This window comes from Alligator sinensis, unplaced genomic scaffold, assembly GCF_000455745.1.
Source record: "Alligator sinensis unplaced genomic scaffold, ASM45574v1 scaffold282_2, whole genome shotgun sequence".
In the NCBI taxonomy this organism is placed as follows: domain Eukaryota; kingdom Metazoa; phylum Chordata; order Crocodylia; family Alligatoridae; genus Alligator; species Alligator sinensis.
This window is the reverse complement of record NW_005841879.1, coordinates 1,488,077-1,515,461: the sequence shown is the minus strand read 5'-3', so window position 1 is coordinate 1,515,461 and position 27,385 is coordinate 1,488,077. Positions and strand designations below refer to the sequence as shown.

Genomic DNA, 27,385 nt, shown 5'->3' with positions numbered 1-27,385 from the left:
AGAGTGGAAAGTGGAACCACTCTTCTGTGGGCCTTGGTAAAGAGATCATTAAAACTACAGTAGGTAATTACAGTAGCTTGTATTACTGCATCTTTCATTAACTAATTACATTAATTTGGTAATGTTTGTAAAGCCTTTTGTGGATGAACAGCGCTAACGATTATTACCCTTATTATTAGTATTACTCCATGCTGGTCAAAATGCCAAGGTCTGTTCTCCTCGTGACGTGCATGCAGAGTTGCTATTACAGCCAAGACGAATTATGGATTTGTATCAAAACGAGAATGTAGCCCTTACAGGCATAATCACTGCTCATCACAACATGGGTACCGTATTTCACACCCGGTGCTTCAAGACGAGCATGCATTCAGAGCTTGAATGGAAAACATTTGGAAAGATTTTCCCTTCCCTATAAGTGGCTCCTCTTATGTATTCGAATGACAAGGAAAAACAACAGCTCCTGTTCACTCTAGTCCCAAATTCTTTATCACAGCACTAAGCAGTCTTGCCGTTATTTTGAATAGGAGCAAAACAAGCCCTTACTTGCTCAGGAAGTGACCTAAAGAAACAAGTCATTTTGGTTGCAGTAGAAGAGCGTATTCCAGTCTTTTTGAAGAATATGTAAAATCTTTGCAGCAGCCACAGCCCAGATATTTCACTTCATGCACAATTAGGCCAAGATAGTGTTGGTTCCTGCCTACTGAAATCTGCCCAAGCTGAATTTTTATGCGCGACATCCTACTCTTTTTAACAATTTCCTGTAATTAAAGTATGAGCAGGCCATTTTTCATGTCTTAAAAACTAAAAAGCAATCCTCTTTATATCACCATGTTATATTTGTTCATGTCATCTTTAAACATCTGTCTCTCTGTAATTGAATCTTGTAGCTAATGCCTCATATTGTTTTTCCACTCTGAAAAGTGACTGTAATACTGGCATCATGCAATTATGCCTTTGTGTTTCATTGGCTCCATATCAAATCTATACCGTCTACAAGTCTTTTTTTTTTTTTTTTAATCTGTCACCATTGCAGCCTCAGTCTAGGATCTAAGTCGGCCTGAAGTCTTCTGGTCTCGTGGATCATGGAGCAGAATTATAAGATTTCCTAGGCCAAATTCTGCACTTGTTCCACATGCAAAACTATTGTTTCTAAACTCTGTTCTCAGTTACCAAGGACAGATTTGGTCTTACAAAGGAAACCTCAGTTAAACAGTCTATTGATGATGCTCAAGCCACTGTAGGATCCAGATTAGAGCTGTGCTAACTGCTAGCCTAGGAGTGAAAAATGACTTTTGTGCCAATGCAGACACGAGTACCAAGCATCCATGTATCCTTGGATATGACCATTGTAGTTGATTTTAACTGAGAGCCTAACAAATGCCGGTGGAAATGTTTCATAGGTGGAGAAAGGAAGCATTAAGAGATTGAGTGACTGGCCAGAGTAATATAGGAAGCTCGTGGCAGGGCTACAGATTGAATCCAGATCTTGTGTCCTCCTTCAGTGCCTCACCACAAGCCCATGCCTCTCCTCTCTTGCAGTGCACACGACTGCTTATTTCATATGCAATTCAGACTTTAGGAAGTGAATTGAAAACTCAGAAACAGGGACAATTTGACTTGTTTTCATTTTTTTCCCTTCATTGTTATCAATAAATCAAACAAATGCGCCTTTTTTCTGTAGCCATAGTTCACCCACATTGTTGCAGCAGAGTTTATTATCTCATTTACATTTTTAAGTGCTTTTCAAAGTGTAGGATATCTGGACTGGAAAGCAAAACATTTCATTTCTTTGTTCTCGGGCCAACACAAAGCACTTCCAAGGTCAGGTATGGTGTAGACTTTCAACAGCAAACATGTTTACATGGCATTTGAAAGCCGGTTTAACTGAAAAAAAATACTGTCTTTATGGCAGTGATGTAAGTCAACTCAGCAAACCTGAGAGTGCAGGATTAATTTTGTACCTTGAACAGTCTAACTGATTAAGTAAGGCTTTGTTTGGAAAAATGGAAACTGCTTTTGTGATTCAGAAAATGACCTGGATTTTTTTTCTCTTTCTTTTTTTAACTACTACATGTTGTTCATCCCAGCAGTCATTAAATGCAGGCACTGGTATTCTGTGACTAGAACTTCGCGTTTGGAAAGTTTAGTATAAAAACTTATGTTTCCATAAAACAAATGCCTAGTTGTATCACTAAGGAATTGGGGTAAAAGCAGTACCTGATTTTTGAGCCATAAGTCTGTTTAATTTTCCAACAGAGAGGTTGCATTTCGTTCCCAGGATAAGCTGTCAACTGCCGTTTGGTGCCTTTTTAAAGTGCATCCTGTGTGAAGAGAGGAAACCTTGTCTGTCAGCTACAGAAAAGGGCTGATCAACCCTGGATTCACATCTTTACCAAGTATTAACTGAACAAGACCTTGACTGGGCCACACCTTACCTTCTTACGATTCAAAGTCAAACTGACTGTAAAATCCAGTGCCATCTTGGCTGTATGCTGCATAACAGACATTTCAGCCAAGCTATCCTTATTAAATATGAGGTTTGAGGGATTTTCAGTGTAATTTCTACATGTCAGAGGAGCAGAGCAGAATCCTGTTCTGAGTACCTGGGAAGTTCCTATTTGAGCCTATGCATTAATGAACATCCCCTTGCCAGCTATCAAACCAAATGTCTCATGCATCCCAACTGCGATGTTACGAGAGGGTGGCGCTTGCTCACGTTCACGTGTCCGGTCTGTGGAACATTTTGAAGTGGCTGTCTGGACAAGCTTCTCAGGTGCTGCCCAGCGAGTAATGCTGGGGGAGATTGCGCCCCTCAGCACAGAAAGGGAAGAATGGACGTGGAAGCTTTCTTAACCATGCTGGTAGTGTTGGCCTCTTCATTTTTGCAGCTTAACGCCTGCTTTTCTTTTGCAACATCCATCAAAGTGCTTCCTCTGTAGGAGTGAGTGCAAGTCTCGCACAGGGTAATTACTTACCTATAATTCTGGTTCTCTGGAGATATCAGTATGCAGTATTCTCACTCCTCCAGCCATCTACTTTCAGGGTTAGAAGCTACTTTTTTGGAATGGCTTTTACGTAATGGCCATCATAGGGATTTGGCTCTTCTTTCTGATTGTTTTACCTGCCATGGAAGCAAAGGAACTAATTGTATTTTCAGCATTTATGCACAACAAGTGCTCCCAGGTGACTTTAGGCTGGTTAACACGCTACCACTCTACAGCTACCCTCACTGCTCAGAAGTCTTAAAAGGCTTCAGCCATCTCAATACACAACATACCAATGACTAACATTTATAACAGGCGATGGGAACAATCAGTAAAGTCACAGCGTATTCTGTGTTTGACAGTTTTGAACGGTTATTCCAAGAGTTCTTTGGTTTGTTGCATGTCTATCCTCCTGCTATATAAAAATGTGTTGAGAGAGCATGCAACCGTAGTGCCACATGTTCTGAATTTGAATGCAACTGCGTAGAAAATGTGAGCTTCCAACTGTCGAACAAAACTGGTTTTTATTCATTTAAACCTAACATGGTTTCCCAAAAGATAAGTTTCCACTTACGCTGGCTTAAGTCCTTGTTTACTCTCTTGTTCAAACAACACATGCATGCCCTGCTCTGGCAGTCACCATGTCTGGAGTGGATGGAACAAAGACAAGCGCAGAGACTTGAATTTCTCAAGTTAGTCAAATCCACAGGCCCTCAGATTTCAGTAAAGTTCCCCGTTGTGTTTAAATGTATTTCCATGCTGTAAAAAGTAATAAAAAGCCAAAAGGAGGAAATTTGTTGATGGGATGGCATTTGAACTAAGTCTCTTCTCTGCCACCAATGTGCTGTGTTTGCCTGCAGTGAGATCTTGGTGTGTGTAATAGCTTCTTCTAAGTTTTCACAGTGCAGGCCAGTGAAAGATTTTTAGTTTCTCCAAGATAAAAAAAAATCACACACACCCAGCCATCCCTTTTACATCACCAGCAATCATGTGGATGAATGACACTTGCCAGAGCCTCTTCATGAAGGAAATGAGTCTGCTGAATGAGGGATACGAGTGCACCTGAGTATCCTTTTACATCTGTAGACATTTTCTTGTCTGCCTTTTTGAAACGTGACCAGCTAATTGGATGGTAGTAGTCACCATTGGTTTCAGTGTGTGCATGTAGAGAAATGGCTTGCTTTTTTTAAAAGTAAACCCAGGAATGCTTACCAGCCATGTTTGTATGAGCTATCTCAGATGAGTTCGCTAAGTCTTTCTCAGCTGATTTTCAAGTACATGAAAAAGACCACCTGCCCAGCAACACCTCCTAGCCAGCATGGATGTTACCAGCTTATATACCAACATCCCACACTAGGATGGCATCTAACCCTGCCGTACATATCTACAAGAGCAAGATTACAACTCAGAGTGCAGATCCAAAGATATTACTGACCTTATACACTTCATTCACAACGATTTTACTTTTAATAACCAACACTTCCTCCAGACCATGGGCACAGCTGTGAGCACCAAAATGGCCCCACAGTATGCCAACCTTTTTATGAGCTACCTGGAAGAAGAATTCCTCAAGGACTGCATCATCAAACCCTTACTATACTTAAGATATATCAATAACATCTTCATCATTTGGACTGAAAACCTGCAATCCCTGATTGAGTTCCATCAGAAATTCAACAATCATCATCCCTCCGACTATCTCTTGAATACTCCAGCACCAACATCTCCTTTTTAGACACGATGATCACTATCCAGATGGTAAAATACAGACCACGTTATTCAAGAAACCAGCAGACCAACATCTGTATCTGCACAGAAGCAACAATCACCCTAACCACACCAAGAAAGCTGTGATATACAGCCATGCCGTCAGATACCACCGCATTTGCACTGAGGAGAACACCTGGGATTGCCACCTCACCAATCTTAAAAAGGCTTTCACCCAACAAGGACACTCCTCCAGAGAGAAAGATTGCACGTTTGAAAGAGTCACCCGGATGCCACGTGAAGAACTGCTGCAGTATAGAAGAAAACCCCCTATGAATCGCACACCGCTGGTTATAACGTATCACCCCTCCCTCGAACCCATACGGAAAATCCTCAAACAGTTGTAACCCATATTAGAAAGAGACCGTTCTTAAAGAGATCTTCCCAGAGTCACCCATCCTAGCCTTCAAACAAGCACCGAACCTCGCCAACCTCATCACCAGAAGCAAAACTCCTCAGGCCCAGAACACACCAAATGGATGCAGACCGTGCCAGGACAAGAAATGCAAAACCTGCCAACACACCTCCACCGCCCCCACTATTACTACACCCCACAACAGAGCCATCAGCATCCCTGCATCTTACAGCTGCACCTCCAGAAATGTAATATATCTCATCCAGAGCACCAAATGCCCTGATGGAAAATACATAGGAGAGACCGAACAACAACTGCGCACCAGAATGAATGCACACCGGACATCTATCAAAGACAGGATTACCCAGTTACCTGCGGGGGCACATTTTTCACAAGAAAACCACTCTCTCTCCAATCTCTCAGTCCTGATCCTCAAAGGGAACTTACACAACACTTCCCAGAGACGAGCCTACAAACTTCACTTTGTCAACCTCCTGGATACTAAAAAATCATGGGCTCAATATAGACATTGGATTGATGGCACATTATAACTTGCCTAACATCTGACTCCCCAGGTGCCTCTTCACTGTTTAACTGCTACATTCATCTCCCTTTTCTCTCCCCACCCACCCACCCAGCCTGTCTCTCACCCACTGACTCCTCAGTTTATTTACATCTTGACACCAACTGCCTGTGTTGCGTGCACACCAGCCCAGCCTCTGGCTTCTTTACTAGTCATTCCATCCAGGAAAAGCACACACCAACTGCAAAGGCTTCCTCAGCCTGATGAAGAGTTTTTAAACCCGAAAGCTTGCTAAAATTCTTTTTCCAACTGTTTAAGTTGGCCTAATAAAAGATATCAGATTCACCCAAAGAACCTTGTCTGCCTATGTCCTTAGGCCAACACGGCTACAACCAACAACCCCTGAAAAACTCTATTCTTTTTATTTTAAATTCCTGTCTGACAACTGCTGCTTTAGGTTTTTATACCATTAGATACATTTTGATTTGTAACTTGCCTTATCAGATATACAAACATAAAATAAAAAATGCAAATCACATGAATAGCTTTTTTCATTATATTAGTGCAAATTTATCATGCCCCAAGATCTGTGAGCACACAAGCCTAGGTACATAATCAAAGACCGGGTTTCAGTATTTCTCAGCGGCAGTGATAGCACAAAAAGGCCCTGGGCAGACTTGAAGTTCATTCTTGGGTCTGGTTAAACTTTTTGGCATTAGAACATGTAGTAGTCTTACAGCTTTAATACTTTAAAGTTAACACTTGGCATCACTTCAAAACAATGTGCAAGATTTATCATAAGTAGTCGTCTTATCTTATCTGAATAGCAATTTTGTCCTGTAAACGATTGGAGACTACAGTATTTTAGTGCTGTAGAAGAGAGAGATTTTTTTTTCTGTTAAATCTTTGTACTCCAAGTACTTTTAATGATTCTGATTTACTTACCAGTATTCCATGTTGAGGAAGCAGGTGATAGCCTTATCAGCATCTCTGAAAAAGGCATTAAAGGAACACAAGTTTGTTGGCCTCTCCTTCACAGCAGGGTCTGAGGAAGCATACCTATGCTGTTCAGCTTTTCTAAAGTCAAAATGAGAAGCATAGTATCATTTATTGCACACCTCTAATGCAAATGCTCATTTTCAGATGCAGTCTGGACTTTGTTGAAATGTTTCTGGTGGTACAGGACCAATGTTCCAATGTCTCAGCTGTCTAAAGATAACCCTCGGTGCTTCCTTTGTGCATCCTGACACTTCTGGGTTGGTGTCCGTCTAGGATACATAATCTGTACTGTGCCTCACATCAGCGTTTATGGAATTAATGCTTGTATTCAAACTTGCACACACGACTAAGTGTTTAATAAATGTGTGTGTAGGGAGACCAGGTGTCCTGGTTTGGCTGGAACACTTCAGGATTGCATAGCCTGGTCCTGGACGGTTGGTCAACAGTTCGGCGGGGAGGCAGGGTGGCATGGTGTGCCAGACAGGCAGGTGAGCAGGCACCACAGCTGCTGTGCAGGAGCAAGGCAGATGGACGTATGGTCACCCTAAGATGCCTATCTGAGGTCCCTACATCCCTTGCTCCCACCCAACAGTAGCAGTGCCTTCCCACCCACTTGCCTGGCGCACCATGCTGCTCTGCCTTCCTACTCGGATGCCAGCCCGGGACTTTTGACCAACTGACCGGGATCAGCCTATGGAATCTGGGGCTGTCCGGGTCAAACCGGGATGGGTGGTCAGCCTGCATATAAGTATATATTTAACTGGTATTGAGGCATCTACCAATGACTTCACATAGAACTATAAAACTCAGTATGTGTGTTGGAAATAACAGAGATTGTCCATTCTTTTGGACAGGAACCATCTTTTCATTATAACATGGAACTAATAGCTGGACCTGGATGTGGAACCACAATTTAAATAAACATTTAAATAGCTGTAGTGGTAATAGCAAAAAAATATTTTTTTCAGTGCATTTCATCTGATTTTAGTAAAAATTGAGAATATCTAAGGGTTAGCTAAAGATAAGATGTCATAGTTAAACTTCCACTATCATAGTATTTGTGTGATGTATTGGGTTCGTACTCCTCAGCAGTACAGGTATTAGATACTCTACTGACAGGGGAGAGGACAAGTTCTTTGCTTCAGAGAGCTTAGTTTACATAACACTGAATTCATTTTTACTGAAAACTCAGAATATGGTTCCTCAGGGTGAGGATCATTCTTTTAATTTAAAACAGGTTGGCAACCTACAGCCTGTGGAGCTGGAGAGCTTCAGTGGCATTTTGGTGGCTGGGGACTTTGCTTGGGTGATGGAGATGTGGGGGGTGGCACTGTGGGGGGTGGAGGCTGCAGTGCGAACAGCAGTGGCGCGGGCCTGGTTGGAAATGGCTGTGCGTGGAGCTAAGTTCCATGAAAGGAGCCCCGCCATTGCAAAGTGTTTTCAGCCCCTGACTTAAAGTATTGAAGCACCGTGAAACTATTAAATGAAACATGGGTTGTACAAATACAAAAAGCAGAGCTTCATAGACAGACATGATCCTTCTAAACGAGCTAAGACTAGAAAGCTCAGTTCTGTTACCGTTACCTCGGGAAGGCGGTAACCTGCTCCTGTGATCAGTGGAACTGCCTGTGTAGAAAGGGGCTGCCCAGCACAGCAGAATCAGGCCCTCCACTTGTCAGTGGCTGCCACAGGCTGTCAAAAACAACCAAGATGGAGTAATTTCCAAGCCCAATTACTTCATCAGCCAACTGAATCGCAATCATTTGAGTGTTTCTCTTTCATCTTCTGAATTTTCACGTGTGTTCCATGTTGATTGATGTTGTTTCAGGCTTTACAAGATGGTATGGAAAACTATTGCAATCAGGTACGGTCTGCAGAAAAGAAGATGCAGCACAGGGAGTTGGAGACGCAGGAACAGGTATGCAGCACTTTCCTACTAGTTTTCTTCCCTTTAGGCAAAGAGGGTCTGCATTTGAAAACAATCTCTTGCTTCAAGACAAAAGTGCATATTTTCCTACCAAATTTTCAGCTAGCTTTCTTTTTTTGTTTTTGTTAATAAAAGAGAATTAAACTGTCTGAACCTCAGGGGCAAATATTTATCCAGTGTTCCCTATTTCAGGCTGGTATTTCAACTATTTTAGCTGTTATATGATGTATTTGCTCTCAAGCAGCATTATTTTTAATAGAGGTTTCTTGCTACCACTTCAACCTGTCATTTAATGGCTTGTGCTTCAGGTAATTATAATTTGGAAATGGTTGGGATAAAAATAATCTTTCCTGTTGATCTTCTGCATTTGTTGCCATAGCATATTGCACATAAATGGCTCCATATGATTCACACTGCTAAAACTACCTTGAACATTTCAGTGAAATCAGGGATTCGTAACATTCTCTTTCCTCAGTCTGTTCCATGGAAAAATATACTTTACACAATTTACAGGTGGGGTAAACAGATATTATCTGCATTGTTAAGTAAAATTATAATGGAAATGTGATGTGAAATGTGCATTAGAGCCATGCCCTAGGTTGGAAGTAACCAAAGTAGTGAAGGACTAGTCCTATGGCCTACCCCTCTGCCCCCGCAAAAAAACAAGAAACACTTGTGAAATGCTTCTGATCATGGTTTGCTGCCAAAGTACTCACCCCTTTCTTTCCATGTAAGATGCTTCTGTGTCTTTACTTCCAGGACTAATCATGTTTTGGGGTGATTACCATGAAAGAAAACGTTTCAACATTAGGCGTAGGATTATTGCATTCAGTACTGGGGAACAGGCCTTCTGACACGTTGACGTACTCTGGTTTACCTGCGGCTATACGGTGAGACAGTGGCAGAGTCTGGAACAGCACCCATGGGTCTTGACTCCTACTCCCTGCTCTGCCCGCCAGCGAGCTGCCCAGCCATCTCACGTGGGTGTGCCAGAGGCTGTGCCTAGTCTTTCACCCCACTTCATGCATTCCTTTAACTCTTTGTCTAACTCGTTCTCCATGTCAGTATCTAAAAAGTTTCAGTTTCTGTTGGTGCCTGTATTAGTTCATGCTACATATTAGCTCTCAGCTGAGTCCTTTCATCATCCCCAACCAGTGGCTGTCCAGCCTCCTCTTGAACAGCTCCAGTGATGCAGAGTCTCCAGCTTCCCTGGGCATCTATTCCACTGCCTCACTATTCTCACAGTGAAGAAGTTTTTCTGGATATCCCATCTAAATCTCCTGTTCTGTAACTTCAGGCCATGGGTCCGCATCATTCTTTCTGCAACCATACAGAAAAGGTGCTTTCCTCCTTCTTCTTGGCAGCCCTTCAAGTTCCTGAACATTGCTGTTATGTCCCCTGTTAAGCACCTTTTCCACAAGCTGAACATGCTTAGCTCCTTCAGCCTCTCCTCATATGACTTGCCTTCCAAGAACCTTGATCAACTTTGTTGCCTGCCTCTGGATCCTCTCCAACATCTCCATGTCCTTTTTAAAATGTGGAGCCCAGAACTGCACACAGTATCCAGATGGGCCTAACCAGTGCTGAGTTGAGAAGTACGATCACCTCCCATGTCTTGAACCTAATGCTTCAGTTGATGAACCCCAAAAATGCATTTACCTTTTATGCAGCTGCATCACACTGCAGACTCATATTGAGTTTGCGACCTACCAAGACTCCCCAGTCCTTTTCCATAATGCTGCCATCCAGCCAGATGTCACCTGTTTTATATTTGTCTTTTTAAATATTTCCACACTAAATAAATAGACGACCAGCTCAGCCCACGGATCTGTTTTATTGCAGCATCACACAGCTGGAGTTGGAGTTCCATTTTAATTACTCTGAATTGTCAAGTCCAGAATGGTTTCTACTTGGGTTTACTACAGTAGTATTGGAAAAGCCTGACATACAGCCCCAATGACTTAAACAACTGTCTTGTCCAAATATTTCCTGCATTTGAGTTGAGGCATTTTGAATGAACTGGGTCTGTCAAACACATTTGAGTTTGATTTTCTTTTTTTTAACATATAAAATGTTTGGTAGCTTTGTTGTTAATTCTCTCCCTGTGACTGTTAATCTATTAGTTTAATCTACCTCTCCAGAAGTTCAGTGTCTTAACTTGCTTCTCTGTGTTATTCCTTTGCTGGACTACCCATAAACGCAATCAGAAAAGGGGCAATAACAGTACCAGCTTCAGATCAGCTGATTTGGCAGTTGTGATCTTCCAGGCGGTTACTTGGAACTTTCTCCTACTCTTACCAAATATCATTGTCTTGATACCGCATTGCATAAAGGATCGAAATTTGCCTTGGCACTATTACAAAGGACAGTTTCTTGGGCTTTTTACATGTCTGCTCAAAAAAAGGCGGGGGTGGGGGGAGGTGGTTTAAACTGCTTCTGTTTTTCATTAAAAGGAAAAATCCTGTGTTTTGATTCTATAACAACAACAAACAAATGAATGAGACATGAAAAATATTTTGTTGTGCTTTTAATTAAAAACAAAAAGCTGTTTCTCATTAAGGCTTGTTGGGTGGTATCTTAGTGCTCCATGTTTGTCTTGTTTCAATGGGACATCCTTATAACTCTGTTGTTTCCAAAAGTGACTGACAAATTTGCTAAACTTTAACCCTTTGATAGTAATCCTGTTTCTTACTGATGCAGAATTAACCTAGTCCTTAACATTTATAAGACAGAAACAATCAGGTACTTACATATAAAGATTATCCTAAACAAAAACCTATATTAAAAGAACATGGAGGCTGGAAAGCAGTAAAGCTACCAGAATTAAGCACCATTGATTTGTGTGGAATTCTGTAAAAACGTCTGTGTTGTTTTTGTACCAGAGCATGTTGTTTGCTCGTTGGATTGCCAGTACACATTGAGCAGATGGGTGCATGCACTGTCTGTGTCCTTTTCCCCAGGTGTTATAGCTCATTTAGAGCCCCATGAAATGGCTTAAGTCACTCAAGGTATTCCTTGTAGTACACGTATTACATTGTCCGCACTGAGTCTAATTTACCATCATACTGTCCACTTCTGTAGAAGTCTCCTTTTTGCAGCAGCCTTATATTCTACATGTGGCATCAGTTCCTGGCTTAAATTCCACTAACTTCAATTATAGTTAAGCATATGCTTCAATTTAGACACGTATTTCAGTGCTTTGGTAACGATATGAACTTAAACATGTGCAAAGTGCTGTGCTGAACTAGACCTATATATGCAGCGATGGTAGTTATCTCAATGATTTTCTTGCTTTAACATCTTTAGGATTTTTGAGGGGGGGGATATTCCATTACATTTCAGCCTCTGTTTTTTTATGTAATTAAGAGAACCCAAAATATACAAATGCTTATGACTGCTGCAGTGCTCTTAGAGTTGGGAACCATACCGTATAAAAATTTCAGAAGATCGATCTCCCTAGTACTTTACCATTTTAGACACACAATGTTTTTAAGTTTTCAAAGGATCCTGGGTAAACTGTATGCCTGGGGAAGATGGAGGAAAAATAAAGATACCTTATGCCAATCAGCAAATGAACAGTGTAATACAACTCCTACTGTACATGGCTGAAGATGTTTAAACCATAGCAGTCATTCTCACGGGTGAATCAGTCAAGTCACAAAAAGAGCCTTAAAGGAGAGAGAGGCCATGCAGACAGAAAATCAATTATGTACAATTCATGAATATTTTTGAGGGCGTGAGGGAGACTTCCAATACAGATTTCCAAGCCTTTAATTTCCATTTTCTCAAGTAGATTAAAACAAAAGCAGAGGGGAATTACATGACTTAGAGTTGTGTAGAGGTATTTGGAGGGAAATTCATGTAACACAACAAAGCCACTCAGTTTTCTTCCAAAGTGTAAAATGAAAACAGGAGCAATAAGTGCAAGACAGCTATGATTCAGTAGCGTTTATTGAGTTTTCATGTTTAATGCTTATTATTCTGACGTGGTTAATTTTTTATGACTGTTGGATATTTACCACATCCAGTCTAACTTTTGGTTTCCATGCCAACTAAATATATTTGTTCTCAGAGACTGCTATGATGCATCATTGTGAATTTTTGGTTATTATGCAGCACAGAGAAACTTTTAAAATTTGCCACAACTTGTTCTCAATGGAAACTTGAACAAGGCCAATATTTGCTCTCTGCAGTTTCCGGGAGCGGTGAGCAAGGAGTCAATGCATGCAGGCAAGGGAGATGCATTTAGAGCGTTCGGATGCCCAGCAACTTGCTTCTTTGTAAAGCCCTCTGTGGCAATGGAAGCTAAGGCTGTGCGAAACAGCACTGTTTTGTTTCGACTTCCGTGTTGCCGTTTCACCAGGACAGTGTTTCGTTTTGAGTTTTGTTTTGTTTTGAAACCACTGTTCTGTTTCGTTTCATCAAAACTGTTTCGCTGTTTCAACGTTTCGCCCATAGGCTACAATGGGGAACTCGTGCCACGTGTGTGTAGCAGAATGGTAACACCAGCAGCATCTCAGGCAGCCTAACAGTCACAGTCAATATCAGATCAGTCCTTCCTCCCTCCTCCCTCTCCTTCACCTTACTTTCTGTTTCCCTGCAGGCAAGCCCAGCTTCGGCTTCGAAACTCAAAACATTTCAAAACTTTCATAATGTTTTGACTGCCCTCGTTTCGTTTTGAGGCTGTTTCAAAGCCCTTCATTTCATTTCGCTCTTTTGAGCTTGAAATGAGTCAAAACAGCGTTGAAACGAAACAGCCGGTGAAATTTTGCACAGCCCTACCAAACGTACGTTTTTATCACCTGCAGTTAATCTTTTACTGTCCAGATTTCTTCTGATGCTATACAAGATGCTATGTCACCATGGCAATGAGCTACAGCGATGTAGTGTCAGCAGACGCAAACTGTGATGCTCATTGCTACTGCACAGAATCCGCTGTGCAGTCCTTTAGTACATGCTAAACCTTTAGCACGCACTAAATGACTTTGCGGTAATAACAGCACAGTTGGGTGCACATGTAGACATGCCCAGGATGTATAACGATTAAGAACAGGTACCATGGAGTTGTAAAAGTGGGACAGAAGGGTGTAGGGACAGGAGACAGTTTACTTAAATATAAAATTGATCTTTAAAACCTTGAGATATCCCTAGAGATGAGATGTACCCACTCAATCAAATCAGCCAGACCATGAGGAAACAATAGCATGCCTTAAATCTTAGGACTGGTAGACCCATGGTTGGGCTTCTTCATCAGAATGCCCAGTCTCTTTCTGCTGTCAGTGGAACTACAGTGCCACAGATGACTGCAATAACCAGAGTATTTTTTAAGTCAAAACTGGCACCTGGAATGTCCAAATGTTCTCAGAGAATAGCCCTACATAGAGCAGGTAAGAGTACTCGAACATCAGGGTCAAAAAGCTACACGTTCCTGTAGCAAGTTCTGCATTTTAAAGTAAAGGATACAGTTTTCTGTCAAGTGCAGGGGACAGGCCCTTTCCGGACACTGTTCCCTATATACCCAGAAGCAGTCAGGGCTTCAGCAAGAACCTTCTGTTGTGAAACCTGGAAGAAAACAGCAAGCATCACACAGCAGAGGTGCTGTTATATATGTGCCATGTCCTCCAATTGCTTCAGCCCACCAGGCTTTAACGTTTTTGAAGATTGCTACCACAGAACCAGGAAGCCAAGTCTGGATCTGGATGATGTTTAACCAGAAAAGTGACTCCATGTTATAAGCCCTTGTATGGTTGTTGGCTGCAGACCACCCTGATTAATACTTGGACCTGCAGATTCTCTGGTGATGATGAAGAAAGTGTGATGGCAAGTCATTTCCATTCATCCTCTATTTCAAGATCAGTTGCTGGCATTTCAAGAGTCTTTCTGAAGCCTGTTCTTGAAGAGCACTCATTTTTCTGTACTTTGGCATCGCTCTGTGTTGCTGCTTGGAGGAAGAGGCTTACTCCCCTGCTGTGCCTGCTTGCACGCTCCTAAATTGTTGCTCTGCCAACATCTCAACATCTCAGTTGGTCAGCAAAGAATAGGGTACGCAGTGAAAAGAAGATGGGGGGGAACAGCCAGAATTACACAGCTCTTTGTTGGCCGTAATGTTTGTGCCACCTGTAACCTCAGAATCCAGGGCAGGCACAACACAGAACTTTCTTGCTCATGCTCATGGGGAGCACATTTGAAGTCTCATTAATTTTATTGAAGCAGAAAATAATGTAGAAGAGCAATATATGGGCAGTCAATAGGAAGAGTGGTACAGTAGTATCAGCACCCTGTTGGTGTAATCTGGGAGGATTCTCCCAGGTTTGTTTTCCTGGTAGAAAACAGAGGTGCCTGCACAGACATACAACAGAGAGGTTGTAGCACTGGTGCTGAGCAACCAGGGGCCCCTGTGCACACATCTCAGTGTGCTCTGCAGACTCCCTCAGTCTGCCTGGACACAGATGGCAGTAGGGCACAGGACAGTCCTGACTGGCTGACTCAGACTGCTCAGGGTTAGCCTATGTTTCCCTGCAGCACAGTTTTGGGATTGTGAAGGGGGCTTGTTCTGCTACTTGCTCAGTTGGAGCAGTAAAGTCCAGTGGGCAAAATGCTGTCTCCCTGGAGGGTGGAGGAGGAAGAGGGCGGGAGCAAAGTACCCTGGGCTGTTCAAGGACTGTGTTGTGGCTTCTCTCAGAACATGTATAGACATTCAGTTTCCCAGGAGGAACTCTCCCACAAGTGATTTGGGTTGTTTCTGGGTTATTTTTCTCCCAGAGTGGCCACGTTTGCTCTGGGAGAAAAATCCTGAACATCTGTATATTCTTGGTTTTTACTGGGAGGGCAGTGACTGAATGTCTGTACATGGCCCTCGTGCATGTAGTGCAAGAGAAACCTCTCTTAGTTTGGCTTTCTCATTAATTTTGGAGCTCACAGTTGGTAATATAAAGTGGGTATTGTAATTTAGAGCCCTATTCTACCATCTCTATGTTGACTATTGTTTCATTACACACACAGTTCCATCGATTTCAGTAGGACAACTCATAAGGCAGGGTCTACTGAGCATGAGCCAGACCCAGAGTTTTGTACAAATATCAAGATCATTGTCATAAATAATAATGTAGTATACGAAAGAAAAAGAAAAATATTGACATTTTAACAAAAATTGATTGCAGAATTTAGCACTAAATAATAGCCATTATCCAGTTACTGATTCCTTATTACCTAACTTTATACCCTGGAAGAATAAGGTTCTAGAGTAGCAGAAAAGACCAGTGTTCAGATGATGGAAAACATATTTTCAGATAGGATTTAAAAGGGTTTGGAAATCAGTGGAGCTGAGACGTATAATGAAGTTGTTCCATATGCCAGGGAAGAAAGCTCCCATAGTAATGGAAAGGTTGTGGGAAAGGAAAAGAGGAAGGTGATGGTAAATATGGGGAAGTTCAGGAGTAACTTTGGTAATCAAACAGAACCTGCTAGTTAAGTACAAAGGTGCGACTATTCCATAATATCAAATGAATTGTTGGATTGAAGCAACTAGCTGGAAAGGGGAAGTGAAACAGGAGACTGAGTATAAACACAGTTGAAAGGGGAGAGAAATTTTACCAAAAAAAATAGAAGTAAAACTGCTCATATGGAGGAAATACAGAGCATGTTAAAATGTCGGTTCTTTGTATCATTCCTGTGAAATATTAGTGAATAGAAAGAGAGCTTTCCTCTTTTTAGGGTTACCATGCAATACTAAGGAGTGCTTCTGCCTGCTTGCATGCAAACAGATGTGGGAATTGTGTTTGTTCAGAACAGTTTTTTGGGGAAGTATTTAATCTAGAACGGCAAGGGGAGAATGCAAATAGTCAAAGGAGGGAAAATCAAAGGAGGGGAATGGTACACGTGAATGAGCTGAATGTGCAGAAAAAGGAACAGGAACAAGGTGAAGGAAACCTCTTTTGTCCTACCAAAAGCTTGAAAGAGGGTGAGATGCTAAAAGAAGTGTGCCATGATAGCGAGGGGTCCCATTCCTCTCTCCGTGGCGTAGAGTGCCTGGCTGCAATTAAACGCAACGCAGGTTCTTATTTCCAGGGTTTAATATGAGCTGGTATTGACAGCATACTCGTATGCTGGCCTCTACTTTATCTATGTTTTTATCCTAATATAGTCCATGTGTTTGTTTTACAATCCGCACCCACAGCCATTGGTGGAAATACACGTACAGTGTGTACCAGCGTCTGTTTTCTGGACCAAGAAGGACTTCTAATAGAAATGCTGAACTATTTGGAGGTGGAAAGACCCAACAGTCTTACCAGTTGTGCTGCTTTAAAGAAGGGGTGTTTGTTTTGAAGTTTAGACATTGGTAAAATGGTATTTTGTAAAGGCGTCAGGAGGGAGGGGGATTGTTGCTGTGTACAAAGATGTTGGCCAAAATTTTAGGCATCCTGAAAATGTAGGGCCTCATCCTACGCATCACTGAACCCCGTAACTCTCATTAACATCAGTAAGAGAATCGCTGAGAGCACCCAGCACCTTGCAAGGTCAGATGAGAAGGCCATAGTGGCTGGAGAGTAAAGCTAGAGTATATGAATAAGTCCCAGCGGCAGTGTCAAAATTATTACAACTGTATTTGGGACTGAATTATTGTGATATCATCTTAGCATTTCTCTGCCATTGACTGAAGCATGAATTAATTGCATGTGTTTGTCAGGCCATCCCAGTGAAGAACAGCTAGTTTAGATTTCTGTTTTTTGCTCCAGGTCAGCATGTGCTGGGAGCACCGTGGAAGCCTCTCCCTTGCGCTCCAGGGAAGAGAGGGCCACTCTTTGCAAGCAGTTGTTTCTTTAGTCACTTCAAGAGCAGCACAGACGTGAGCTGAAAGAATAGCAGTGATGGGTCCTCCAGGATGAGGGGTGAAGGAGCCAGGGATCCTTACATTCCAGCAGTGACAATGGAGGACCCCTCAGGACTGAGAGGTGGAGGCAACAGTGAGAATTTTTCTAACCACAGCATTCCTAGTTACTCTGGTGTTGACAGTAAAAGCTTTTATTCCTATCCAGCTTGTGTAATCCCAAGAATGTTGCTCTTGCCATATGCAGCCTGCTGGGTTTTTTTTTTAAAGTTTTGCCTGGCTTCTCTTCCTTTGCAGTTATGAATTATATAGACTCTTAGTGCTTAACTACAAACAGAGGATTTTCCAGGTGGGGGATCTGGGTTAAGAAAAGAAAGATATTGAAATACAAGCCAGTGAAGTAATAAGGTCTCTTGGACACAGGTTGAAAGAAACTGACTTAGAGCAGAAAGCTCAGATTGTGCATTGAACATTTCGGCATAACTGGAAGTCCCCAGGGGTTGGTTAAACAGCAAGGCGAAAGGTGTTTTGGACTCTTAAATGGTTTACTAGCTAAAGACAAAAACAAAAAGGTCAGCTGTGCCACCAGCTTATGTTTTATTGAAATTTTGAAAGCAGGATAGGTTCTGTCGCTATATTTATTTTCCCATCATGGAACAACATGGTGCCTGTTGGACCAGATCACGCGTTTGATGGATCTTGCTCTGTTGCTGTTTTCAGTTGAACAAATTCCTGAAGTTTCTGATGCTCGCTTGTAACTTTTGGAAAACTTAAGAACAGTGCTGTCAAATTACATATTGTATTTCTTTAAATCTGTAGGAACCAAGTTTCAACATGCGTTTCACAGTGTGGGCAGAAATTCCAACCTCCCACCCCTGAAATAAGAGAATATGCTCACTAAATAGCAAAGAGGGTTGTTATTGTAGTCGGTTGTGAAAATAAGGCAGAATGAATCAAGCATGTTTCTTGGTTTCAAAAGTGCTTTGGGGAATCCAGAATTCAAGCCCAAGACGAGCAAGTTGGGATGCTTACCTACAGCAAAAGTGAAGTGTTATTAAGGACTTGTTAGAGGGGGAAGAACCTGTTACTTTATGAAACTGAGGATTTGGATAACCAGGTTCCTTTACTAAGGAGGGAGCTGGCCGGTTGACTGATTCATGATAGATGGGACCCCGGGGAATCTGAACAGCTCCAAGGGACGGCAGCTGGTTTCACTTGGAGCCTGAAGAGTACAGGACCGGTCACTGCAGCCAGGAAGAACAGAACCAGGCTTCGTTCAATCTTTAGTTTCACATACCTGATTGACAATATTGACAATTGCATGGCGCTTGCCGGAAATGAACTAATCCATCTTCACATCACCTGAGTAAAGTAGCCACATACCTGATTAGTAATATTCACCTTTCGGGATAGTGGCGAATATTTAACACACGCTCCGGGGCTGGAGGGGGCAGTGCTTTAATCAGAGCAGCTCCAAGAGCCACTCTGAAGTGCCACGGCGTCTCGTGTATCGGTGTCCCCACTTCAAAATGGCAGCGGGGGCGCTTGAGCTAAAGCTCATTGAATGAGCTTTAGTTCAAGCGCCCCTGCTGCCACTTGGAAGCGCGGGGATGCTGATACACAAGCCGTGGGAGGCTGCTGGAGCACGGTAATTGCCATGCTCCGGCAGGCTGGATTAATTGAGTCTGCTCCAATGCGCTGTAATTACAGCATGTCGGAGCACCCTTCGCACTCACGTACAGGCGCCCAGCGAGACTTGAGTATGAAACTAAATGATTTTCCCAGTGCTGCAGAATAGTGATTAAAGGTTAGTAGTGCCTGGGTCCAGATCCTTTGCTCAGATCGCAAGGTAACACATTTCTTTACGTGTTGTGGACCCCGCGCTGACTCCAGAATTATTGCAGCAGTGTCTGTTTTCAGAGATGAGCACTGAAGAAACAGATGCAAATACTTTTTTCAGACTTTTCTGATTTAAACAGCATTTTTTCCTGTAAACCAGATGCCATGCTTTAAATAATGTAGGGATAGATTCCAGAGAACAGAAGGGGGTATTACTGATCACATCTCATTCGCATAAAATTCACAGAAAATGCAAACAACATTTAAAACGCATGAAATGTCACTATACTTACATGTTCTGATCACTACTTAATTTCCTGTCTTTTGAGTAGTACAGAATTGATAATATACAAAATGCAGCCGAAAACTTCATTAAGTCAACTGCTGGCTGGTTGTCATCAGATTTTTGCAAAATCCTAGATTCAGTCCTGACAGAAGGCAAGTTGGAAATCCTCAGTGATTCCACTGCTTTGTTTCTTTCGCTTGCATTTTGCTCTCTCCCTGTGCTCCTCTGGCTCAAACCGCGTTAGGAAATCTGGACTGAATTGGACCCAGTTTGTGTTTTTTAATGGGCTGCAGAAAGCATCTGACCCACGCTAGAACTCCTGGTGCCGGAGCGCCTCTCGGGTCATCAGCTCTGTGACGCCTTCATGCACAAACAAGGCAGATCTGTGGGGAGGCCAGGCCAGCCCGGCACCTTCAGAAGTGGAGACTACAGAGAGAAGAAGCTGCTTTAAAACATGGAGATAAAGTTACTTAGGCACCCAGCAGAAGAGACCTTGCTCCTCAAAGATGCTCCTTTGCTTCATCCGTAGAGGAACAAGACCTCCCAGAACTTAGCAAGCTGCCGAGACATCCCAGAGAAGACCCTGCAGAAAGTTAACAACTTGGGCCTTTTGAAAGCAGGCAACCGTAGGAGAAAAAGTTGCTGAGTTTGGAATATGGTTGTAGGGCTTAGCTTTGAGTAATTCAGATAAGTATGCAAACCTTTAAGAATGACATCGTTTTATGCCCAGCGGTTCAGTTTCCTTTATTTAGTATAAGGGTAAACGTGAATAGTTCACCTTTTAAGTTCCTAACTTGTCACGTGACCAACCAAAAGTCACTTTACCCATTTGTGGCAAATTTAGCTTTCAGTTGCTTCCATTGACCTCAAAGATGATTGATGGTCAAAATTCAAACCTCGCACGCCAGCCACAAACCTGAGTAAACAAAAAAGCACTGTGGCAGCTTAATATTAAAACCCTTCCTGGGGGTAGCTGGATTAAATCAGCTCATCAAGATGAAGAAGAAGAGAAGCTTTCTTAGGACAGCAGATGAGCTTTCACAATGGCAGAGAGCGACCTGCCCCATCCAGCACACCAAGGGCTGAAGAACTGCAGTTTTAAACATCTCTCAGGTATAAAAGAGATGCAGCATTTGTAGGTCCTAGAGAGGCTGTAAAAGAACAAACGAGCCAAAACCCTCCTTCAGAAATAGCCCTCGTTGGTCTAAATACATGTTAAAAATGAACCTTCCTCGTCACAATTAGCATATATTAGTCCACTTTCTGTGGTTTTTTTAGTTACAAACAAGTAATTTAGACTTTCACCGTGATCTATTTTAATCTTGTGGGTCAATAAACCTTCATAATAACTCCAGCCAACAGTACCAGCATATTGCTTATCATTATGTGACAGGAAACAGCTGGGATCTTATTTACATCCCATGGTGATGCAATTATTAGTGAATATAGTTGAAAGTAAGATATTTTCAACAGATTGCCTTAACAAGTGCACGCAATACAGTGGTATTTTGAAAATCTGGTTCATTACAAAAAAGGGCTTGTAGCTTTTCACTGAAATGCAGCAAGAAATCATTGCAAAAATCAGCCTCAAGCAAATCCTTCAGCTACCAGGGATTGTTTCTCTCTGTCTCTCTCTTTTCCCTCCCAGCCAGCATAGTAATCTGTGTCTGGACTCTGAAGCATGGTACATATTTCTTCATGACTTTCCAAGAATTGCCTTCATGAAAAGCAACTGGCTAGCTTCAGCCTCTGCTGGTTTGCACTGTCAAAAGCAAATAACAACTTTATGAAAGCATGTGCTTAGATTGCTCTGATTGCAATGGCCAGCAGTGGCCCACTGCAGAATTTGAGCATGCCTATTGCACTTCCAGAGCAATATCTTAATTGAAGTTGGCGTTACAAATATTTAAAATGAAACTCATGTGGCTGCTAGAAAGTGTATAGAGAGAAAATATGTAAAGAGGAAGACTGGCATGTGTCTAGAAGTAATTGCAGATGAAATATGCCCTGATGGGAGTAGTACAAGAATGTTTTTTGACCCTAAGTATCTGTGTTTGTGTTGCACTTCAGATGGGACTGGGACGCATGGCAGAGCCTTGAAATATAGCTATAAATAGGTAGACTGGGACCTCTGGCCACCAAAGTGGATAACCAGGAGTTTTCACATAAATGAGCGGAGAGGCTGCAGCCACCGTTGTCATAAATTAAATGACATCCACAGCAGAGCTTGTACTCCTGGGGCCCCAGCCTCATTACCTGAAATTCATCTCCCCATGCACAATCCAGTTTTTTAAGCATTGTGCTTTTTGGGGTGAATTAGTGTATCATCTCTAGCTTTGTGGTTGTGCAAGTCATCCAGCACAACCGGTAAAATGGGCCTTTCAATTTTTTAAGCTTCTGAAAATAATGCCATTTAGCTGTTCCAGCTGTCTGTTTCTTCTCTGGTCTCACTAAGAACACGTGTAACACATGTTGAATGAGCACAAATATACATGCATCAAGAACCCCGCCCAAAACGAGCTCTTGGCTCAAAAAATATTTATCCTGGCAAAGCATGTGTGCATGCACACACAGTGTTTTTAGGCACTCATAGAAATAATAGCATAAATTTATCTGAATTTTAAAAAAAATATATAAATCTTAATCATAACTTCTCGCTCGCACTCTATGTTCAAAGAAGGTTTTGTTTGTTTCAGAATTATTCCTGTTTTTCTTTCTGCTTGTAAAGTATTTGTCTTTATATTTACTTTCTCTTGGTGGTGTGTGGGAAGGATTTATGGACGGGAGTCTCCTGACCTGTCACCAGAGGTGCCTATCTCATTCCCTTTGCATGATCATTTTAAATAATACACATTTGGCAAGATTTGCTTTTTTCAAAAGAATATAATTGGCACTTCTTTAAGGGAGCTCTAATTTATTTCTAGTTGTCAAATGTTTAAGCATGTGCATTCTTTAAAGAGAAACTGGAAGTCATAACTCATCTCACTTTCAAATAAATGAAACCTGCCCATTTTGATTTGTAGTCCTGATGGCAAAACTTCTTGGCAGATTTAAATCGGATTTATCTGAAACACGAAGCATGAAATGGTGTGTGAATTCACTCTATGGAAATTTCCATTTAAAAGTTTTAAAGAGCTCTCTGCGAGTCTGTCCTCTAGGGAATATCCTCTTTGGATTTATTTATAAATTTAGCCCCTAATCTAGAAAAACCCCGTAAGCATGTACTTAACTATACACAGGTGGGTTGTCCTAGTGAAGTCAGTGGAACAACTCGCACGTACTAAGCTAAGGACAGGGAAGCTTCCAGTTCAGCAAAGGTGTTTACACACGCGCGTAGTCTTGCTGAATTAAATGAGCCTGCTCACAAGCTTCAGAACAAAGCTGAAAAGTGATGTCACTGCTTTGCTGGCTCAGGGTTTCAGCCAATACATTAACACTGGGAAGATGCATGGTGCTATCCCACTCCAGCCGACATATCTCTATATACCACTACTTAGTAATAATGGTACACACCTTCCTGTAATAAAATCAACTAATATTTTATCTTCCTTTGATTTGCAAATGGTGATGCTGTTGCTCCACTGTGATTCTTCACTTTGGAGTGCAATAATATTTGGATATTTTGTTTAGTCTCTCAGTTGTGTTCACTTCCCTCGTCTTCAACCAGGGACATGTTCTAAATCTCTTAGGTCTGTTTTCCTAATCACTGCACTGGGAATGAGCACTGCAGTTTGCCTCATCTCAATTCCTCCTTTTCCATTTTTTAAACTGTTCCACTCAACCTTTCCCATCTTTGATTCATTACCTTTCATGGTTATCTGGTTAGGTGTGTGAAGAAGTACATCCAGTTTGTAGGAAACGACTTAATTTGATGTTTGGCACTGCAGCAGTGCAAAATACATTGCTAGCCAGCCAACTTTATGTAGCTGCCTATTATGCCCCCTCTATATGAGAGAGCACTAGAGTAACAGCAACCTTACATTTCCCCCATTTAGTAGGATCAGTCATTCATAAAGATGAGTTTGCTGTTCAATTGGATCACGCAATGTGTTCGAATTCACAATAGACATACACGGTCTTACCTTGACTCATTTCACCTTCATCATATCAACATAATCTGGGTGCTGATGGTGCTGGGCGCCAATGGTCCAGATAATCTGTTGGGATCTGCAGTGAGCATATTTCCTCCAGGGGTTGCACAGAGGGAGGCGTAGCGACCTGCTCAAGGTCACTTGGGATATCAGGGGCAGGGCAGGGATCTTTTCTTCCAGGTTACAGGCCAGCACCTTCACCCCCCAGCCATCCTTCCTCCACCATGGTCCCAACCTGACACCTAATCACCTATCCAAAAAGCATATTTCCAGACAAGTGTCATATCAGCCAGAAGTCCTTTAAATTGTCAGCGCTGAATTAATTTTTGAAGGCTCCGGACTTATAAGTACTTTAAAGCAAATGGATCTACTGTTGGCAAAGCATTTTTTAGGATGGCAGTTAAGTTATCACTGCTTCTTTCTACTGCTTTTTTTCCCCATTTAAGTAGGATCGAGCTTTGCATATCCACATGAATCAGAAGGAACAATCATCTAGTTACATGAGCATAACAGCGGCCTTTAAGAAATGAATTGTTATGTTTACACAGATACGTTATCCGGGTGTTTTGAAATTCCTTGGTCATGATGCTCCATTTCTGTTCTCAGAGATGATTACAAGTCAGCCTCCGTATCTACTGTTATGGCCTCCTCCCAGTAGCATCAAAGTGCATAAAGCGCTGAGGTTGTATAGGAGGAGGCCTTAAATAGGTTGCTTGTGGTATGTACAAGGTAGCATCTTGTGCAGTGTAATTGTTTTAATGGCAAGGGACCACCGGGGTGTGTTTGGAAATAGCATCCCAGATCAGAGCTCTGTGCTTAGTCCTTGTCTTCATCTGGGAGTCATTGTTATATCTGCCAGAAACTTTTCTCCCTACAGCTACAATCGCAGCTCTAATCCTCCGACTAGTTGCACGCTCTTGGAGTGCTAGTGTTCCAGAGGAATTTGATAAAACAACCGTCACCCAAACTCCCCAGGGACTCATGATTATTACACAAACAACGTACCAGGGCAACACAGGCCTGAGAGGCCCAAGTCGCATGAATTTTTTGTGTGGCAACACCCTTTGCTTACAACTAGGCCTTTAGAAATGCCCTTTGTCCGTTTTAGGTTGGCAGTTAGTTAAAATATTAATCTTAAGAGTAGGGGAAAGTTGGAAAAAAAAAAAAAAGGGAATAAGAAAATTATTCCTGCAGCTGTTGATGTTCTTTTTCCTTACTGCCTATAAATTAGTCCCAACATGGCTATAAATTAGGGCCTGAAACATGGCTGTAGGCATTCTTGGGAGGTACCAAAGATGTCATTGGAGCAGTGCATGGATATGACAGAAACAGCAGACATGCTAGTTTCAAACTCCTGTGCCTTGGCCCTTATTCTTTAAATTTTCTTTTGAAAGTTTAGAGTGAAACTTTCACCCTTTATCTTAGCTCGTGAGGAGCGTGGTGGCAGAGCAGTTACGGGTATGTCAAAGAGTCATATGATTGCTCAGAGCTCCAGTATGAAACTGGAGAGAGGCCTGTTGAGAGTCTCTGGGTTAGGGTCAGAGGGGGGAGCAAGCAAGGGTGATGTTGTGGTCGGGGTCGGCTATAGACCACCAGACCAGGAGGAAGTGGTGGATGAGACTTCTTCAAACAGCTAGCAGAAGTTTCCCAGTCATGGGCCCTGGTTCTCATGGAGGACTTCACTCCCCCTGACATCTGCTGGGAGGGCAATACAGCCGTGTGCAGGCAATCCAGGAAGTTTTTGGAGAGTGTTGTGGACAATGTCCAAGTGCTGGAACGGCCAAATAGGGGCCGTGCTCTTCTTGACCTGCTGCTTACAAACAGAGAAGAATTGGTGAGGGATGTAGTAGTGGATGGCAACTTGGGCAGCAATAACCACGAGAGGATTGAGATCAGGATCCTGAGGAAAGGAAGATGGAGAGCAGCAAAGTAAGGAGCCTGGACTTCAGAAAGGCAGCAGGATCCCCTGGGAAGCCAGAATGAGGGGGAGAAGAGTCCAGGAGAGCTGGCTATACTTTAAGGAGGCTTTACTGAGAGTGCAGGAATAAACCATCCCAATATACAGGACAGCTAGCAAGTGTGGCAGAAAACCGGCTTGGTTTATCAGGGAACTCTTCAGTAAACCAAATCACAAAAAAGCAACTTATAAGAAGTGGAAACTTGGACAAATAACTAGGGAGGAGTATAGGAGCATTGCTTAGGCATGCAGGGATGAAGTTAGGGAGGCCAAAGTGCAATTGGAGTTGCAGATAGCAAGGGATGTGAAGGGTAATAAGAAGGGTTTGTATAAGTATGTCAGAAGCAAGAGGAGGATCAGTGAAAGTGTGGGTCCCTTACTGAATGGCGGAGACAACCTTGTGACAGAGGATGCAGAAAAGGCTGGAGTACTCAGTGCCTTTTTTGCCTCAGTCGTCATAGGCAAGGTCAGCTCCCAAACTACTGCACCTGGCAGCACAGTTTGGGGAGGAGGTGAGCAGCCACCAAGCAAAAGAACAGGTTAGGGACTATTTAGAAAAGCTGGACATATACAAGTCCATGGGGCCGGATGGGATGCACCCAAGGGTGCTGAGGGAGTTGCCTGATGTGACTTCAGAGCCATTGGCCATCATCTTTGAAAATTCATGGCAATAGGAGAGGTCCTGGATGATTGGAAAAGGGCAAACATAGTGCTCATATTTAAGAAAGGGAAGAAGGAGGATCCGGGGAACTCCAGACCAGTCAGTCTCACCTCAGTCCCTGGAAAAATCATGGAGCAGATCCTCAAGGAAGCCATTCCTAAGCACTTGGAGGAGAAGAAGGTGATTAGGAACAGTCAGCATGGATTCACCAGGGGCAAGTCATGCCTGACCGACCTGATTGCCTCTATGATGAGGTGACTGGATCCGTGGATGTGGGGAGACTGGTGGATGTGGTGCACCTTGATTTTTAGCAAGGCTTTTGATACCGTCTCCCACAGCATTCTTGCAGGCAAGCTAAGGAAGTACAGGCTGGATGAACGAACTGTAAGGTGGATAGAAAACTGGCTGGAGCATCGGGCTCAGAGAGTAGTCATCAAGGGCTCAATGTCTAATTGGCAGCCAGTATCAAGAGGAGTGCCCCAGGGGCCAGTTTTGTTCAACGAGCTGGAAGGTGGCAGAGTGCACCCTCAGCAAGTTTGCAGATGACACCAAACTGGGAGAAAGAGTGGATATGCTGGAGGGCAGGGCTAGGATTCAGAGTGACCTAGGCAAATTGGAGGATTGGGCTAAAGGGAATCTTATGAGGTTCAACAAGGACAAGTGCAAAGTCCTGCACTTAGGAGGGAACAACCCCATGCACCGGTGCAGGCTGGGGGTGATGGGCTGGGCAGCAGCTCTGCAGAAAAGGACCTGGGGAGGACAGTGGACAATAAGCTGAATATGAGCCAGCAGTGTGCTCTTGTTGCCAAGAAGGCTACCGGCATCCTGGGTTGCATTGGTAGAAGCATTGGCAGCAGGTCAAGGGAAATGATTACTCCCCTCTATTCAGCACTGGGGAGGCCACATCTGGAGTCCTGTGTGCAGGTTTGGGCCCCCACTACAGAAAGGATGTGGAGAAGTTGGAGAGAGTTGAGCAGAGGGTGACAAAAATGCTGAAGTGGGCTGGGGGACCCAGGGTTATTTAGTCTAGAGAAGAGGAGACTGAGGGGGGATTTAATAGCAGCCTTCGGGTTCCTGAGGTGGAGGGCTGCAAAGAGGATGGAGCTGGACTGTTCTCAGTGGTGGCAGGTGCCAGAACAAGGAGCAATGGGCACAAGTTGCACTAAGGG

General features: G+C 42.8%; 1 protein-coding gene across 5 annotated transcripts in view; it reads left to right on the top strand.

The window, feature by feature from the left end:
* CEP112 (centrosomal protein 112) overlaps positions 1-27,385 on the top strand; it is a 276,328-nt gene that overhangs the window by 242,843 nt on the left and 6,100 nt on the right. For all 5 annotated transcript variants that reach the window (XM_006017352.3, XM_025196262.1, XM_025196261.1 and 2 more), the window contains one exon: positions 8,457-8,546. In XM_006017352.3, coding sequence (XP_006017414.1) covers positions 8,457-8,546 — 90 coding nt within the window. The remainder of the gene's footprint in view (positions 1-8,456; positions 8,547-27,385) is intronic.